General features: G+C 43.5%; 1 protein-coding gene across 1 annotated transcript in view; it reads left to right on the top strand.

The window, feature by feature from the left end:
- The window catches only part of LCMT1 (leucine carboxyl methyltransferase 1), a 172,807-nt gene that overhangs the window by 74,352 nt on the left and 78,906 nt on the right, over window positions 1-19,549 (top strand). Inside the window, exons 6-7 of the mRNA XM_078664171.1 lie at window positions 11,455-11,557; window positions 12,155-12,275. Coding sequence (XP_078520297.1) covers window positions 11,455-11,557; window positions 12,155-12,275 — 224 coding nt within the window. The remainder of the gene's footprint in view (window positions 1-11,454; window positions 11,558-12,154; window positions 12,276-19,549) is intronic.

Below are 19,549 nucleotides of genomic sequence, written 5' to 3'. Positions count from 1 at the left end.
ATGTAGAGGGGGCGGGGGTTCCGACGTAAAACAGTGAGTCTGGCCACTACCTGGTTCGGTGGGGGGGTTAAACTGTGCCCTCTGAATGAAACCACTCACCCCCTCTTGTGTTGATGTGAAGCCTCAATCTTGCCTAATCAATCTCTTTGAAGCCTCAGTCTTGCCTAATCAATCTTTTTGAAGCGTAGATCTTAACCTTCCCAGTTGGTTTAACTGTATTTGTGGCTGCAGAATTTACTGGAGAGAAAGGTGGTTCCTTGGTCCCTCTCTTCTAGTGTTTAGAGACTCAGTGGATGATTTCACTCTTTTTGTTGTGGTGCCCCATTGGATCTCCTCCTCTGTTCTGGTCACAAAGTCACCAAGGCAAGTCTCAGGAGGTTGCAATGTACTCCTCTACTCCAGCCCCCACTGGCGAAATCTACTGTGAGTCATTTGTCTGTCTCTTAGCTTCTAGGAACTCCCTACTCCTAGACTATCAGAGCTGTCACACTGTCCTTTCCTTTTCCAGAGCAAACCTCACCTGCAGACTCACTGGAGGATTAAACACATAATTTAATGCAACACCTGACCGATATGGTGAGAGGAAAAGGACTGATCCAGACCAGTCGCTGCAGGGGATATTATACCCGAGTTCTGTCTTGCGGGGCCAGTTGAAGGGCTTGGGAGCAGGGGTATTATACCTGAGTCATGTCTCACTGGGCCAGTCGAGGGGAAGGGAGGAAGGGGGCATTATACCGTAGTCCTGTCTCACTGGCCAGGCGAGGGGGTGGGAGGAGTGGGGGGCTATTATACCTGAGTCCAGTCTTGCTGGGCCCGTCGAGGGGGTGAGAGGAGTGGGGAGGTATTATCCTAGAGTCCAGTCTCGCTGGGCCAGTAGAGGGGGTGGAAGGAGTGGGGGTATTATACCCGAGTCCTGTCTCACGGGGCCAGTCGAGGGGTTGGGAGGAATCGGGAACATTATACTAGAGTCCTATCTCGCGCGGCCAGTGGAGGGGGTGGGAGGAGTTGTGGGCATTATACCAGAGTCCTGTCTTCCTGGGCAAGTTGAGGGGGTAATATACTCCCGTCCTCTCTCGTTGGGCCAGTCGAGGGGTTGGGAGGAATCGGGAACATTATACCAGAGTCCTATCTCGCGCGGCCAGTGGAGAGGGTGGGGGTCTTATACCTGAGTCCAGTCTCGCTGGGCCCGTCAAGGGGGTGTGAGGAGTGGGGAGGGATTATACTAGAGTTCAGTCTCGCTGGGCCAGTTAAGGGGATGGAAGAGTCTGGGGTATTATACCCGGGTCCTGTCTCACTGGGCCAGTCGAGGGGGTGGGAGAAATCGGGAACATTATACCAGAGTCCTATCTCGCGCGGCCAGTGGAGGGGGTGGGAGGAGTGGGGGTTTTATACCGGAGTCCTGTCTTGCTGGGCCAGTTGAGGGGGTGGGAGGAGTGGGGGGCTTATACCAGAGTCCTGCTCGCTGGGCCAGTCGAGGGGGTAGGAGGAGTGGTGGGTGCCCAGTTACCTACAGCATGGCTGAGTCCTGTGCCACTAGGTGAACTGCTTGACTGAACCCTGTGTTGTGTGTAGTGCCATGGCCGACCATATGGTGTCATGCCATATGCGTCTGTGACCTGGGATCATGGACTATAGGGGCATGAGCGGTTGAGTTGCCTACTAGGAACCCCCCCCCTTTTCCCTCAGCTACAAGACATTCCCTGAAATCTCTGCATACCACCCTAGGTCATGGCTAAGAAAGGTATTTGCCCTTGTTTTGATTTTCTGTACATTGTAAAGCCTCCAACTAGGCACAAATTTATCTACATAGATAGTTGGTACCATAAAGATCAGCAGAGATCTGCACTTTCGCCTCCCTATCAAAGACCGCGTGCTTTAATGATACAGTCGGCATTTTTTCACCGTGTTTATTACACCTCATCTTCCCCATACAAGGCAGGGGACAGAGGGATCAGAGTTGAGACAGATGTTGTGCAAGGCGTGTGACTGTGTTCCCCAGAAACTACAGCACAGTTAATTTTATTTGATAACGTCTCACCAAAAACACTTCAAGTCCATGTATGACACATCCTCCTTGAGTGAAAGCCAATGTGAAACGTTTACATATAGTTATGCATGCTAGATTCTTTGTGCATTGGAGCTCAAAGGAAATCCGGCCTTTGGTGTGCAGTTTTCAAGATGGTGATTACAAAGTACATGTAAATCAGACCATTACTCTGTTTGATGAATCTGGACATCTCTCCATACCTTACCCCTTCTACTGAGCATGCAAACACATGTCATTGCAGTCGCAATTATATTTTCAGCCCGCCCACCAAGCCATTGCAAGTCTTCTGGTAATAAATATCTGCAAATACTCGAGCATTGGACTAAAAAAAGTTAATCATCCTGTTTAGGAACCTTTGGCCACATTTCTGTGGCTCTTCTGATACCTTTAAGAAATATATCTATGCCCAGGAGGCACAGACATACAGGAGCTTGTATTTTTCATCTAGAATTTTACACCACCTTGTTTGTTATTAAACAGTAAATGCTTTGTTTGATCGCCTGGAGACTATATACACCAAAAACATGGGCAAAATCTGAATGTCCAGCTTTGTTTTTAATCAATCAAAATATATGTAGTGTGTAAACTTTACGAGCGATCCAGAAAACTTTCTAGGGCACATAGCATTGTAGTATTGGTCACCGTTGATCTGTGAGGGCCATGTTTCACCAAATGCTGATTTTAGAAAATCTGTGAAGTGACCTGTTCACTTTTTACTCTGGACACAGTCTCTGTTGATAGATTGTTCCATGATCTAGGGCTGTTTTTTTTTGTATTTAGGGTTTTCCCTGTCCTCCTGCTTTAGTGATGACTATGGCTTTAAACAGTAGTCTGCTTAACATTTTAAGGATCTTGGTTTTATGGTAGGTTACTGCGGGTCTGGATTGCTGCATGTTGTTATTGTCTTCAGTGGGAATACAGTGCCTTTGGAGTGGATATAGATTATTCAGGTCCTTATTATATTGTGTTAACATGTTGTTACCTTACCGCTACAACAGCATTTTTTATTTTATTTTAAATAAAATTTATTGGTTTTCAGGGACTTTATACTGCTACAACAGCATGTCATGAATTTGTCGATGGCCGGATTTGAGTTCACTCTTCGAATATGTCAGCCTTGCTCCAGTCAATCTGAGTTGGCGGCTGGACACTGCACCTGGTGTCTCATTTGAATTTGGCAAGGTTGACATTGTAGTGTAGAGTGGATGTTTTTCAGATGGCACTGCGCATAAGTGCCTTAAATTAGCTTTTTGAGCCAACACATTTGTTTTGATATAGCTCTATTGGCAAACAGTGTGAATTAATGCAAGTGTGATAAACCAGCAAAGGTTTTTAGCGGAAGGGAGTGCTACAGTTTAAATCTTGAGGGTGGGCTGCTGAAGTTCTGAAAGAAGAGGTTTATGTCCTAATATGTAGGGTTGTGGGTGGAAAAACTTGCTCACAAAAGTAGGTTTCCAAGATTTTTCTGAATCTGAGTAACTAGTCAGTAGCCCAACTCTGCAGTCAGAGTGAGGTGCAAAGGTGACAGTGATGGATCCAATGACCGGTGTGGTTCTCCCATGTCTAGGACTCCAGAGTTGCAGAATCATGACTCATTCTCTGCTTGTAGAAAGTCACTATGTACAATTAGTGACATCAGACTCTAACCTTCTCATTGCATTGTCGTCCGAGAAGTTTCTTATGCCATTCATTTTTTGGTTAAGGCTTAGCATGCATATATAATATGAACCTGCTCCTGGAAGAGCTTCATGCTGGTGGCATGCTGTATAATGGCCAGGCTGTGGTCTCCAGTTATGTTGACTACATGACATAGGCCCTCATTACGAGTGGCCCAGAAAATTGACCTATGTTGCCCACCCCTGGAGTTACCAGTGGTGGAGTTACCAGTTATGGGGGACAATCTGGTCCTTTATAAGTTGGATCCTGGAGGACTACTAAGAATTTAGGAATTACTGGGGAACTCGTAATTCTGGGTTCGGTTCCCCCAATAATTTTTCATTTTTGCCCCGAACTTTCCCTGCAGAGAGTCCGGTTGCTTTCAGCAGCTGAAATCCGTGGGTTGAATAAGCAGATCACTGGTGTTCCTGTGGTTACCATGGAAATTAAATAGACGCTCTTCATGGGATCCATTGAGGGGCAGCAGAGATGGGACAGAGCCTTTGGGAGCCCCACGAAGGGGAGGAATTGTAAGTGCATTACGGTGCCACTCACTAAGCAAAATGTTACAGGGTTGGTGCCATGTGGTGTATTCTTGAATTAGTAACAAAACTGTCTGTAGTAGGCCAAGTTCTCAAGATAATAGTCCGGGACATTGAGATGAAATCCTTTGGTATCTCCACCATGTCTTAGGCAGATGATACGCAACTGATTCTTACCCGTGACAAGAATCAAGTTCGATAATGATGTGTCCTTTTACCCCTGTGCAAATACTATGTCTGCATATGCATTTCTGTGATAAAGTCTCTGAAAAATGTTGTTGACTTTCTACCGTTTTCAGCAAGGAAGTCGTTTTGTTCATGCCCTGATCACCTCAAGGAGGCTTAATGATTGGAATAGTCTTTTCATGAGTCTACCTAATTATCTGATCCAGAAGCTACAGGTGGTTCAAAATGCTGCAGCGAGACTGGTACTTCAATTCCCTCGTCAAAGCTCCATCAAAGAAGGTTTGTGGGAGCTCCATTGGTTACCAGTTGGTAAACTGATTTAAAAGAAAAAAAATGTCAACTATTGTATGCACGGCCTATTATCAAACTGGTCCCAAATTCCTCTCTGATCATTTTCATCTCTACCAGCCACTGAAATCATTGAGATCTTCACGCTATCCCATAGTTCAGGTTACAAACTAGGCAGAGCAGATCAATATTTGTTCTTGGGGCAAAGGCATGGAGCAATATTCGAACATTCTAAAGCAAGTTGCCAACCTTGCTACTTTCAGAAAGCTTTTGAAAACACGGCTGTTCACTCAATCTTAAGTGCCTATTTTCTGGAGGAACAGGTTTCTTTCTTTTGTTTCAGTGTTGGTAATGCCGAGATGCCTCTTGAGGTGGTTGTTGCGCTTTACAAATACCAAGTTAATTTATTGATTCAAAATGCAATGTGCAGAATCTCTGTCTTTGCTGTTTGAATTTACCTTTAGCATAGCTTTTATTTTAAGCAAATACTTTTTTAAAATGTATTGTGAAATGTTCTTTCGGGCCTCCGTAATTCCATTCCTCTAATAATGCCTAAGCCCTCCTTTTTTTATATGTAAACATTTTAATTATAAACCTCAGGATAAAAAGTGGAATACTCGCATCTCCCCTACTTTTGTTATATTGTGGGAACACGTGGAAGAGACATTCTGGGCTACTTCTCCTTTCCTACTGTTCTCCAGCATTCTTCGTAGAGTTGGGAAAGTACACAGTGCTGCAAATCTGTTCCTGGCAGCTGACATATACTTATTTAGAGGATTGGTGTAAGTTGATTCATGCCTGGCGAAGCTGAGAAAACAGATTATTTATGTCAAGGGGTAGGTAGTTCCCTTCCACCTTCTTTTTGTATATTTACTAGACTCTGATAGTACCGTGCTCACCCCATTCACTCAAGTGCACAATAATATCTAGGCTTTTCAGCTTTGAAATAAATACAAGAGGCACAACAAAATCTGCAGCATATAGTTCATAATTGTATCCACCCACGGAAAAACTCTGTTCAGCAAAGTTCCCAAGTCTTCTGGTACCTCAGAAAGCAATTAGCAGAGGAAGACATCATATGAAAAGGAATGTTTAGAATTCAGATCCCCAAAGCTTTGTTTTCTTTGGTCAGGTGAAGGACACTGCTCTTTACGTTCTCCTTATCTCCTGGCCTGATTCCAAGATCCCCAATTTTTTTGCCTTTACCACACATTGACTTTGTCTCCTTTTTTAGGTCTTGCCTGAGTCAGCGCATGCGCTGCTCTGGCAAGACATTTTGTAAGTGGGTTTTTGAAAGTCCTACCACACGCCTTTCCTGGCCTCAAGCTTGCGGTTACACGCGTGTGCACGCGCTCAGCCGCCATCTGCGTTTTTGTCATGGCTCATTCCTCGCGGCACCGTTTCCTTTCGCTTGCTCTCCCAAGCGCCTTGCTCCACCCCTCCCCCACCACAGAGCCCGTCCCCACGATCGCAATCACTTTCGCTTGATGGCGATCACTTTTGTTTTTACGGCCACGCGGCAGCGTTACTTTCACGGCCGCACGGCCAATGCTTGTTATTTTAATTATGGGACTTGTAAGCCTGTTTTATAATCTAATAAACAAAGCTTTAATTGGAACAGCACATTAAGCATGGACCAGAAAGCTTGGCAGGGCTGTTGATTTAACATTTCTTAGGGTAAATAATTCGAGACTGCAACATCCAGGCTGCACGCTGCTACACAGGACAGTTTAGGACTGGGCACGGTGTCCTTAATCACCCTAGGTGGCACAAAGTGGTCCACTAGCCACATTTACTTAGCTCCAGGGTCCTCAAGTATTATTGAGGGATGAACTCATTAAGGATGCACCAAGATCACCGGTTTCCTCCCTTACTACTAAAGGAGGGACACAAATGTGACGTTGGGGGCAGTTACAGTGCCAATCATCCAGCAGCATGGTCTGCGTGGCACATACTTGTGCGAACCAATGAAAGATCGCCTCCTGTGCAGCATTACTCCAGCCCAGTTAGCCTCCTGCGACTGCGAGCCAGCCTCTGAGAGTGTCTCGCAGGTCCCAGCGAGAACACGGTGAGTGCTGATTGTTGTATTTCGCACCCGCGGTTACATGTGATTGCCTGTCTCAGGTTTTCCTTCCATTGTTCCGTGGAGTGCGAACTCCTGTAACTGTTACCGCCTCTTTTGGTTTCATTGCTCGTGGTTCAAGATCTACGTTCAGCAAGGTCAAGAATCGTGCAAGAGTCACAAACAGCTCAATGAAACGCACTGGGAACGTTAACGGTTACTTCTTCATTTTCAAAACCAGGGTATTTCAATTGGAGAAGTTTTTTTGCGTGCTTTGCTTCACTCAGACAGTGGTGGAAGCATATAGCAGTAATTGGCATAGGCAATAGGTCTCGCCTTTGGGACCTTATAAGTGTTTAGCCTTGCAACAGTTGATATTATTGCATCACGGATATTGTGCTGGATAACTAAACACTTATAAGGTCCCAAAGGCGAGGCCTATTGGCTATGCCAATACTTGTCTTCATTGACACTAATCGACGTTTGTCTTTATGTTCCTATTTCGCAGAGTTCATCTTTGTGAGATTCAGATAATCTTGGACTCTTTCTTCATTGTTTATCTTGATAATATCTCTTTGTGAATATGACTTTTGTCAGCAGTCCGCCTATAAACAGCTTTCTTTGAAATCGTTGTTGAATTTTTGTGGTGGGTCTCTTTGACTACGTGGCATGGGATTGGCCACACATGGTTCTGTAATGTTACAAATAAAACTTCTCCTCCACACTTGTTATTCAAAATAAGCCAATTATTCTAAAGTTCCCAAACGCCTAGTGCCTATTATAAAAAGAAATTTTAAAAAACTTCCAGTTCTTCTGGTGCATGCTTTACTATTTCTTTTTATATTACATCTTACTATAGAACTTTCTCTAAACATCACCACATTGATTGATGCTTGTCTGCATGCACATATAGTGTGATTGCTGAAATTCTTGAAAGATGCAACTAAAGAACACTTACAAGTAAGGGGTTCAAGTGTCTTGATTTTCTAACAGGCAGTATTTATTTAAAAAAAAAGATTGCATGTTTCCTATGCAAGCTAAAAAGCATGGTTGATCACATCCTTGATGTTTTCTGATGTTGGTTCTTTGTTCCACTTTTACCTTTAAAAACCTACTCTAGGGCTGGTTCTTTTTCTTACTTTTATGTATGTGTTCCATTCCTTCTGCAGGTTTGTCGTGTCTTTGTTTTCCTAATGTTCCACTAGTAGAAGGACTTTTAGCAAGAACGTGCATGAAGGAGAAGTGGTGGTAACGTGTTACTGTTTAGTTCTTCCCTGCAGTGCTGTAGGGATGATGTACCTGTAGTTATCAGAATATGTCATTTCTCATTCATGGTTTTCACCAAGAAAGTATTTCATAATAGCAAAACATGATCACTGCACATATGCAGAGTTCTTCTATCGAGTAAACACCTGCAAAGAAAATAATAAAAGGTAAGACTGCAAGACGTAATTGAGGAACAAGAGTGACTAAGATTTATAGCGAACAGCAGGTGTGCATTTGTCCACTGAATTTTAACTTCCATAGGGTGATAGGGGTTGTGTTTCAGTCATTGACCTGCAACATCTTGGCATAATTCTTTGGATCTAGTAATAAAGGCTAGGTTCTCCTTTGACACTGAATACAGATATGTGAGTTGATTGGATGATTTGGGAGTACCACTTATACGCCTCCGCTCACATGCTTTGTTTCAGAGATAGGACTGGTAGGTTCTTTTGATGCAATGCATTTGACATTGAAGCTATTGAGGCCTTGATCATGAATGCTGTCCTTCACCTAGAGCGTTGTTCTACAGCACACTTTGTTGGAAGTGTTCCTGATAGCTTAGGTACAAACCCTGTGTCTCCCCCAGTTCTTTGTACATAGACTCCTCATTATCAAGGGCAGGAAAGAGAAATGTGTAGGTGTCCATTTCATTGTGGCTTTGCAGAAGAATGGATCCTTAGAACCAACCTTTTCCTTTTAGCAACAGAAAGTCAACCTTGAACCTCAGCCAATAAAATAACAGCAACTCAGAATGCTGGCTGTGTCGAGTTTTGACAGACCATTCAATGCCCAAAAAAACATTTGTTATTGAAACCAGCTTTGTGGCAGGAGTGTTTGTGAAATGTGCCTATCTATTCGACACCGTGGCCACAGACGTTCAGCTTCTCTAAATAGAATGGTACTTAAGCCAGGTGTATCAATAGGCCAGTTGCTTACAGAGCAAAAAGTTATGATGGTTAAGTATTGAGGTTTATTAGTTGAACTATTTGTTGGGTCTTTGTTATGTTATGTTATGTTATCTTGATTTTGTATAGCGCACGGCTACTCAAAAGAGTGTCCCGGCGCTTTGGTTGCACACCTATCTCACAACATAACAAGAAAGAGAACAGAAAAAGATCCAGAAAACCACAAGGGGGACAACTAAGAAGTAAAAAGCCACGTCTTGAGACCCTTCCTAAACGCCAGTAAATTTGGTGTACTGCGCAGTGTTACTGGTAGCATGTTCCACAACTGCGGGGCCAGCAGTCTAAAAGAGCGACCTCCAATGCGTGCCCTTTTTATACGAGGGACTAAGGCGTTATCACTCACTGATGCAGGTCATGATTGAAATGCACGGGCTGCATCAGTTATGAGGTCCAAGTTTTGAAATTACATAACGCTGCAGGTCAGAGTTAAGGCACATTGGCAGGGTTGTGTGTGGCATGTATGCTAGCATAGCAATGTGCTATAGTAGTGAGGTCTTAGCGCTGTGGATGTTTCAGTGGAATCTAGGTACCTGCAATCACTACAGAGCAGCATTAGATTTAGGTGCATTTGCAGCAAGATGTGGCTCTACAGTTTAGGATCTACAGATTAAAATTGTCTTGCTTTGCAAGAGTCCTTCTTGCTTCCAGAGCTCACAAATAGATGGGAATTCTGCATGCCATGGTCAACACGCGTGGGAAACTCTCTTCAAGGAAGTGGTTACTACTGTTCCTAGACCTGGTATTAACTTCCTTGTAGTGAAATAGATGTGTGCCAAGCATGGAAAATTCATTTTAGAGACTACCCCCAGCTATGGAAGTACTAAGCAGCACTGATCTGTACAGTAGGCAGAGAGAAACATGCACAAACTATTAACTAAAAGTAGAGCCAGCACTTGGCATATGGCTGAAGTCTCGACTTGTCCCACGTATGGTGTGAGTACGGCATCCCATCCCTTTTTCTTCTTCGTTCTGCATTTACAATGATTCGTATAACACTTCATTTGCACGAATACAAATCGAAAATATGCAGGAACAACCTGACATTCAACGAGTGCTCGGTATGAGGTAAAGTTGAGTGCAATGTAACATATAGTGATCTTACAGTTACAAGGATCAACCTATTCATGCAAAATAAAATGCAAATAGCATCCCTGAAGCTAATCTGCAGCTGAACTGCATGCCTCAGCTATGCTGGTTTACACATCTGCAGGTACAGTTAAACCCCAACACAAGCTGAGAACCAAGATTTGCAAGGGATAATTAATGGTAAAGCATTATAGACTCTTAACCTAACACAGAGATTCTATCAGAGACCTCACTATCTTAGAAGCAGCATAGAAATGCTCTCACTAGCAATAACAGGTGATGCAAGAAAAGCAATTAATAGGGCAGGCACAAAGGACAAAGTTATTGTGAAGGTGAACTACATTGTACACAAAATAGAGATAAGGGTGACCAAAGGAACGCTGTAACCTGAGGAGCCATGGAAAAAGTCTACATCAGCTGTAGTCTTCTAGGCAGAGTAGATAATGAAAACAATAATAGAAGTTGTCATAAACTACTTAGATATGCTACAGAAAACCAATGTAGAATCCGAAAACAAAGTCTAGTTGCCTGAAAATGTTGCACAAGGTAAATGCAGAAACAACTTATGAAGGGGCATAGAAGTGCCAGTAACTAGCACTGAACCAGCAAGTAAGAATGTTGTTCACAAGTCAGGGATGGGGAAAAGCTCTGCGGTTCTCTTGTAGGTAAGCCTTGCTACTCTGGCTCGCCTCAATCTGTGTCCTGCCACGATTTGAGCTTCCTGGGATGCATCCCAAAGATCGAGTTGGAAAATGTTGACTGTACAGACAAATGCTCAGAAATATAGACTGCAAAAATGTCTCTACCGGGTATTCCAACTACTTCTCACCAATTGTGACACTGGGTTACTTTATAAGTCTTAACTTCAGGCCGACCGCACTTTGAACCTATGGTTGTTGATGAATGGTGAATCACTGGCATTTTTTGAAGCAATATATATTTGTGTTTTAAACAGTGAGGTTTAGTGCTCCTGAGTTTGCTTTTACATCATCCCATCTCAGACAGAGCCTTTTGTAAGTCTCAGTAAATGAGCATTACCCAACCTGGTACTCTAATTACTTTTTTGTTTTGCGCCTTATGCCTTCTTAAACAACGTGACAATTTTAAATTGCAGAACCAGTACATTTTCTGAAACAATTCAAGTAAACAATGCGAATTGTCCAGGCAGCTCTAGGAATATTAGATGCCGCCTTGAACATATTTCAGGATTAACTTAGGCTACCAAACAGTACAGCCACTATCAGGACCCCAGGCTAATAAACAATGTATTATTTTGCATTGCACTGTAAATATTTCTTTCAAGAGTTCAATTCCTTTACCAACAATGGTGAGCGTTTTTGTTGTGTTCCTATGCAGACTCCCACAGTATGGACTCAATGCGATATTCCATCATTGGAGCTGACCTCAGAAACTTGCCAGATCTAGAGGAAAGGTTAAAAAAGTTCAAAATGAACCCAGAGTGAGTAAACATCTGTATATTTGTTTTTGGTAGTGTCTTTGTGTCACGATGAAAGCCATATGTTTACCATGTATCATGAATTTTCTAAAACCTAGGAACCACACAATGTTTTTTTTAAAACCAACCATTTAAATCAATGACTTCTTCAGATCGGTGTTCCTACCTGTACGAGGTGTACCCTGAGAGTTTTTGGTATAGCGAATTCTGCAATATAGAACTAGGATACCTCTCTAGCTGCACACATCACCACACACAGGTGTCCTCTCAACCATTTGGAAGCAAAGTTTGTTGTCTCTAGTTATATTTATGCTTTTGTTCACACATTTGGCTGTTGTTGGTCAGTGACCTGTTTACTGTTTACTATGATCAAGAAGTGATTCCCTCTATTGGTAGAACATTACATATTGTTAGTGCAAGAATTGCATTGTTTTTAGCCTGAGCTCTATTTGGAGCTGTTGGGCACTCTGTGGCAGTTCTCTTTGGGGTCTGTTCCTCTGTAGTTGTTTCGGCCTAGTAAGGTAGTGCATGAAGAAAGCCTTGCAAATATTGAACTATACTTCTGTGCAGTTTAAGTTATTGACATTTCTCTTTTCTAAGCTTGCCAACTCTCCTGGTTGCAGAATGTGTCCTGGTGTACATGAGTCCACAGCAGTCAGCTGCCCTCCTCTCCTGGGCAGCAAATACCTTCCCGGCAGCCATGTTTATTAACTATGAGCAGGTGAGTGAAAAATGTGAAGCTGGGACTCCTTCTGTAAAGGTACGTTTGTGGGAATGTCTTGGTAAATTGCACTTTTGAGGGCTTCAGTCCCCTCAGCCAGGCTCCTTTCACCAATGGTAGATTCATACTCTCACTTCACATAACTTGAAGATACCTGGTTCGTATGATCTGATACTAAGATGTAAACTTAAAGGGATTTTTATCAGTCCGCGTCGCTTCAAGTTCGACTGGATGAGTATGAGTTTCCATGGCCCCCAAAAGTTTAGAAAACTGTGCATTGATACCAGAGATAAGTGTATCCAGAACATACAGAATTGTTGTTTCTTCTGCTCTTTGAAGTGTGGTGAGCCCAAATTACTCCTCCAGTTGGATGACTCCAACTCATTCCATAACCCTTTAAAATTAAAAGTGCATTGGAAATGTGTCTGTAGTTCCCTGGCATTTGGACAAATGATCAAAGAGAAAGGATGTTCCGCACTTACCATACTGCACACATGTAATATCACATGCTGTTGGCGTCCACCTTGCTAATCCGATTCTGTCCTGTCCCTGATAGCTTATTTGCTTCCTGTCTCTGATGGCCTGATTCCTCCATGCCTCTGGTAGACTATCTCCATATCTGTCCATGTTAGCTCACCTTCACCCTGTATCTGGTGACCCTTATTTATCTTTCCTAGTAATTAATCTAGGGCTGCTGTGTGCCCATTAGTGACCTGGCTTTGGTCTTCGTCTGGCCACTTGCATTCCCCACTTTGCGGCTTACCTCCATCCCTCCCCCCACGTAGATTGTAACCTGGTATTACCAGCATCCACCGTCCATAAAGTGGCGGTGTCTGCCAATCTGCTGATCCAGAATTAAATAAAAGTTATGGATGGGATGTCTTAACAACCGAGGTTCAGCTTTTTATGATTTGGGTAGGAGATGAGCAGGTGGGATGGAGGTAAAACAATTGAGCCCTCAGGTGCATGTGTGCCTGCTTGTGATGTGGCATCAGTTCTGCTTTTAGGACACTGCAGGTGAAGGTGGTTATCCTTTTTGGGGTGGAGCAGGGAAGAGAACCGATTGGCACCCCCGTGTGGTGCCCCATGTAACCTACAGCAGGGAGAATTACAGGAGAAATCCTCAGAGACCTCCAGCATGACAGCGGGACGTCAGATGATGGGAGCAGTGCTGTGGGGCATAGAGACCCAGTATCAAGGTAGGAGCTGGGCAGCCAGGGGTTTTCTGCAATGACCTGAAAAAGTGAGGTCTCAAAGTGGAATATCCAGTATACAAAATGAGTAAACTGAAATTTGCAGCAAGTTCTTTAGTGCATTGTGGTGCATTGGTGAGAAGGTAGACGAAGAAGATGACATAAAGAGGAGGTTGTAGTCTGAGAATCAGGTTTGCGAATCACCAGGACTCGTATATGAGGTCACCAAGGATCAGGCATTATCAGTTCTGAAACTCTCTATTTTTGGTATGAAACATTTGATTGTTTTGTGTGTAAGAATACACCAACTTGTAGAAATGGGCTAGTGATAGCTCACCCCACAGTGTTTGAACCACACTTATTCCCCACTGGTATGTAAAAGAGCCACAGTTTAAATCCACTTCAACATAATGGGGATAAACAGATGGGTAAACCCACAACAAAATGGTGTCCAACCTCTTGTCTACACATGACCAAAATAGACCTCCTTTATTTCCAATATCCTCTGTAAATCCCCAAACTTATCTCCTAGTATTGCGAAAGAAAACTCCCCCCTCTCGTGTGTACACTGTGGGAGTCAGTAGTTTTGTCATCTTTCTTGACCCCATTCCATCCACCCTCTTCTCGTCTTTGTAATCATCTTCAACATGCACACTTCTCTTTCTGAGTCCCAGGAAACGCAGTCTTTATTGTCTTGTGTTACTCTGAGTTTTTCAAAACAGAGTAGGCCCCTTTCACCCTTTGTGTCCAGAATGTTATTTTAACCACTCTCAAGTTTTACCTTGTCTTTATTTTTTCTGGCACAAGATCTGGGAATAATAGGAATCTCTGCCATCCTGTGTTCCTCAGTTCTGTCACGCAGCTGATCCTCTCGACTGCTGTTTACATTTTTTTTTGCCTTTCTTTGGAACTTGAGTTTGCATCTACTTTCTTTCATTTGATTTCACAGAAGCTATGCCTCTCCAGTGTGCATGTATTACCCACTTTCTTTATCCTGGTAGTTTTACATCCCATCTTAATCTGTCTCCCTTGTCTAATGTAAGCACGCTACCATGGGAAAAAGTCAGTGAAATAAGTAGGCTTCTTGACCCTAAGCTGGCCTCCGCAATGGGCTGAACGAGAAAGCTCACTCTAACTGCTACATTCTATACTTAAGCTCCTCTTTGTTCACATAAGATCTCTGTACTCTCAGCAAACCCACCACTGAATGAGTAAACTGTCTCATTATGGGCACTCACAAACAGAGTCTCTTCTTTGCTGAAAATTCTCCTGGCTCCCGAACTCTAGGCATGTGCATCGGCTACTTTTTCACATTTTGCTCCTTCTGCTTCCTGCCATGTGTCCGCACTTCCCTGTGATCTGCCTTCCTTCACTCATGCTGAGGGCCACACAAGTTACACTCTTTTCTCACTCATTGAGCTTTATGCTCAACCAGGCTGCTTGTCAGCCTCCATGTGTGTTACCCAACAGATGTTTTTGATAGATTGGCGACTACGAGTGCCCTTAGGAGTTTGTATTGTCAGAATACCCAATTTTTGCTCAGGAAAGTGCTATAATCTTTGCATATGTCTAGCCATGTCCTCTCTGCTCCTACCTACCAATCACAGAGACCTCTGTTGAATATGAAGACGTGATGCTTAGGGCAGAGACACTGAAGGACAAAGCCTGCCTGGATTTCAGTAGCAAGTCTGGATGTCATAGTATGTTGGGAGTGCTATAGAGTAAAGTCAGAGAGATACTTTAAGGGCATGTTCTAGTAACTTTAATTCAAGATGCATAGGGCAGGCTTGAGGGGAAAGGAGACTAGGGTCAGAGGTTTTTAGTGTACATAGTACAAGAGACGAAAGTATTTGAGGAATTCCTAGAGTAATATTATATGAAGGAGGACTCAATCGACAGGAAGTTCTTGTAAGTGAAAGGAGAAGCAATAGATCTGGCAGTGATATGGATACACAATGGAGCATTCAACGTTGAACTACTTGGGAGCTCACAAAACAAGCATTTGCAATGCAATAGGTCTCGCATTTGCGAGAATTTGAGCTATTGGCATTGTAAATGACAATGCCTTTTATTTATGCGTTTGAAAACCTGCAAGCTGTGCCTAAACAAGCACTTTGTACTTGTAGTCCTTGCTTATGAGTAGCAAGGCTGGTAGTCTCCTTTACTGCAAGCTTTGCTTCTCGTAAGCAAGGACTATACGTACAAAGTGTGTGTTTATCAAGGTTTTCAAAACAAATGAATAAAAGGCAGTGTCATGTACAATGCCAATAGCTCCAACTCTCGCAAATGCGAGACCTATTGCATTGCAAATGCTTGTTTTATTATACTTTCAGTAACAACCTCTCCTTGCAGCCTTATCGGTGTGTGCAGTGTGAGTGAGGCCTGTGTGCAGTGTGAGTGAGTGCTGTTTGCACTGATTGAGGGCTGCTTGCACTGAGTAACGCCTGTTACCAGTGTGAGTGATCCCTGTGTGCAGTGCGAGTGAGTGCTGTGTGCACTGAGTGAGTGCTGTGTGCACTGTGAGTTAAAGCAGTGTGCACTAAGTGTGTGCAGTATGCACTGAGTGCGGACTGTATGCAGTGTGATAGAAAGCTGAGTGCACTGAGTGAGGCCTGTGTGGATTGTGAGTGAGTGCTGTGTGCACTGAGTGAGGGCTGCTTGCACTGAGTAACGCCTGTTTGCAGTGTGAGTGAGGCCTGTGTGCAGGGTGAGTGAGAGCTGTGTGCACTGAGTGAGTGCTGTGTGCACTGTGAGTTATGTCTGTGTGCACTGAGTGTGTGCAGTATGCACTGTTTGCGGACTGTATTAAGATGTGTTGGGAGGGGGTAGTGTTAAAAGTACGCATGGCAAAAAGCAAGCGCAGGGAACAATTGTGTGTGACCCACGAAAAGAGAATTGAGAGAATTAGTGGACATTGCCTATGAGCGAGTAGACTGCGTTTGACAAATTGGGGATGCTGCTCTGAAACCTAGTAAAAAAAAAATGAACTAAAGCTGTATTTGAAGCACACTCCCTTAAAGCATACTTCCATTTCTGAAATGGCGTTGCTCCGTGCACACGTTGCTTACTCAAGCTATGGCACCAGAAAGACGCCACTTTTTATTTTGTCTCTTGACACTTGGTAAAAGAAAACACAAATAAAGCCGTATTTGATGCGCACGCTGTTAAAGCAGACTTTCAAGACTTTTATTTCTTGTCTCTTGACACTTGGTAAAAGAAAACACAAATAAAGCCGTATTTGATGCGCACGCTGTTAAAGCAAACTTTCAAGACTTTATTAGTAAAAAAACACAAATAAAGCCGTATTTGATGCGCACGCTGTTAAAGCAGACTTTCAAGACTTTGTTAGTAAATGCTTGTTAGTAAAGGGAGCAAGCGAGAAGATGAGTATTTGATGCGCACGCTGTTAAAGCAAACTTTCAAGACTTTGTTAGTAAAAAAACACAAATAAAGCCGTATTTGATGCGCACGCTGTTAAAGCAGACTTTCAAGACTTTGTTAGTAAATGCTTGTTAGTAAAGGGAGCAAGCGAGAAGATGAGCGGCCGGGAAACTGAAAGTACGGCCGGCCAGCCATGAATAATTAGGGCCATGAAGAATGATATAGTATAATGAGAGACCAGCCTTTTGTTCTTTCCCTACATAGCCTGTGAAACTCAAGAGAGGAGCCGACCCTCGCTAAATATCAAGAATGACTAACAGATTCAGAAACACAGTTTCTTACAAGCTTAGGGAAGGGACTATTGATCCTATTTATTGAAAGTAGTTGACAATGTTATGATGAAGAGTTGTCCTCTTTTCGGATGATGTTTTCATTCTGTACTGCAATTAAATCAACAGTTTGAAAAATTGTAAACAAAAGAAATCAGTTCACATTCTGAAAGAACTGTGCAGTCCTACACATTTGTAATGTGGAGCATCCTCACAACAGAGTTCAGAAGTTACTTGATAGCTGGTTGTGCCTCGATCCTGTAAGTACTGTTACCCATTTCTCTATTTGTTTAAGAAATGTTTATTAAATAAACAGAAAAAGAAAACAATCTATAACAAGTCATCAAATGATAACACTCATATCAATTTATATGAAATATAGATGATTATTAAAATGTCATATAGGGATTCAGAAGTGAAGAAGGAACAAATAAGAGGAAAATGCTTAACAGTGAAAAAGGAAAAAGAAGATCTACAAGTCAGATGGTGAAGTTGACATAGAACAGCATTTATATTCAATACAAAGTCTATCAATAAATTCCACTAATATATAGCACATGTATTAGTGGAGCAGTTAGTACTCTCTCAGACCCACTCAAAGGGTCACGTTTTAGACTTGATCTTCGCTGATGCAGGCCAAGTGACCATTCGAGACATTCTACCTCAGTGTTGGACGGATCATGCACTCGTCCATTTTTCTCTTTCACTCCCCGCCTTATTAATAAAGAAAGGTAGCTTAGGAGCCTCTAAGGTAGGCAGACAATGGTCTAAGCTCCTCAAACAATCCACTCTCCCCACTCTGCTTCCAGATGGTTTTACTTTGGGAGATAATGTGGATGTGAGCTTTGAGAACCTTAGCCAGCGAATCTTAGCATCATTGGACTCATTGGCCCCGCTGCGAAAAATTAGAACTAGGACAAAGCAGGCAATGCCGTGGTTCTCAGGAGAACTTTTTCAACTTAAACTCCAGTGTAAACGGGCTGAGCGTAATTGGAGAAAGCAGTACCTGGAGTCAGATAGAGCTCTTTTTAAACAGGCACTGGCGACTTACAAAGCCCAGATTAAAAAGGCCAAGGCTAGCTTTTTAGAGGAATCACTACTTTCAGCTGTGAATAAATCCCAGGCCCTATTTAAGATCGTAAAAGACTTGGCGTGTCCCGCCTGCACTGTAAAGAACATTCCTGCTTCTCAATCTTTATGTGACTCATTGGCACAGGCCTTTGAGGATAAGATTGCAACCATTCTGAACAACCTCGCTTTATCGCCAGGCTCTAATTCTCAGACCTGGCGTAATCTTACTTCAACTTCCATCCTGGAGAAAGATGCTAGGTCAGTGCAATTGAACAACTTCCCCCTGCCGTCCTTTGAAGATTTCTGTGTATTGGCAGATGGGGTATCGTCGGGCTCGCCACTTGACCCCCTTCCACATAAATTTTTGAAACTATTTAGTGAAGAGCTTTTCCCTCCTCTCTTCTCCATCTGCTGTCAGTCCCTCAGGTCTGCACGGGTACCGTACTGTTGGAAGCTGGCGGTGGTCTCCCCACTCCTGAAATAGGACACTTTGGATCCCACCTGTCCAGCAAATTTTAGACCTATTTCGCTGCTCCCATTTCCAATTAAAATTCTGGAGAAACTGGTCACAAAACATCTTTCCAGCTTTTTGGAGACCAATGCTTGCTTGGACGTGGCCCAATTTGGTTTCAGACCAGCCCATGGGACGGAGTCTGCGTTGGTGACTGTTTTAGATGACCTTCGGACGCGTGCCGACCAAGGTCGAGCAGCCTTTTTAGTACTGCTCGACATGTCGGCCGCGTTCAACACGGTCAGCCATACGATTTTGATAGGGAGACTGGAGGAAATAGGGGTATCGGGACTGGCTCTTGACTGGTTGGTGTCTTATCTTGATAATAGGCACCAGATGGTGGCCCTGCCACCGTTCAAATCTAACATCAGAAGGGTTGGGCAGGGTGTGCCCCAAGGATCGGCCATTAGCCCGATACTTTTCAATCTCTACCTCCGCCCCCTGATCAAACTGATAAAATCCTTTGGTATAGCGGTCACCAATTACGCTGATGACACCCAACTTGTCTTCTCGTTTGAGGGCTGGGAGGCTGTGTCACAGGAGACTTTTCACCACTGTATGTCCACCACGGCGGAATGGTTGAGCCATAACTCTTTACAATTTAACAGTTCCAAAACAGAGGTGCTACATTGCTCAATGGATCGCACCCATAGGCCTCTTCCACTGAATTTTTGGCCTTCGTCCTTCCAGGGTACCAGTCTGCCGAACGAATCAGTTCGTAACCTGGGGGTGATGTTCGACCCCAGCCTGCAGCTAGATGTGTCGGTCAACAAAACGGTGGCCATTTGT

This window comes from Lissotriton helveticus, chromosome 10 (genome assembly GCF_964261635.1).
Source record: "Lissotriton helveticus chromosome 10, aLisHel1.1, whole genome shotgun sequence".
In the NCBI taxonomy this organism is placed as follows: domain Eukaryota; kingdom Metazoa; phylum Chordata; class Amphibia; order Caudata; family Salamandridae; genus Lissotriton; species Lissotriton helveticus.
Note: the sequence above shows the minus strand (reverse complement) of the source record. Positions and strands in the feature narration are given on the sequence as shown.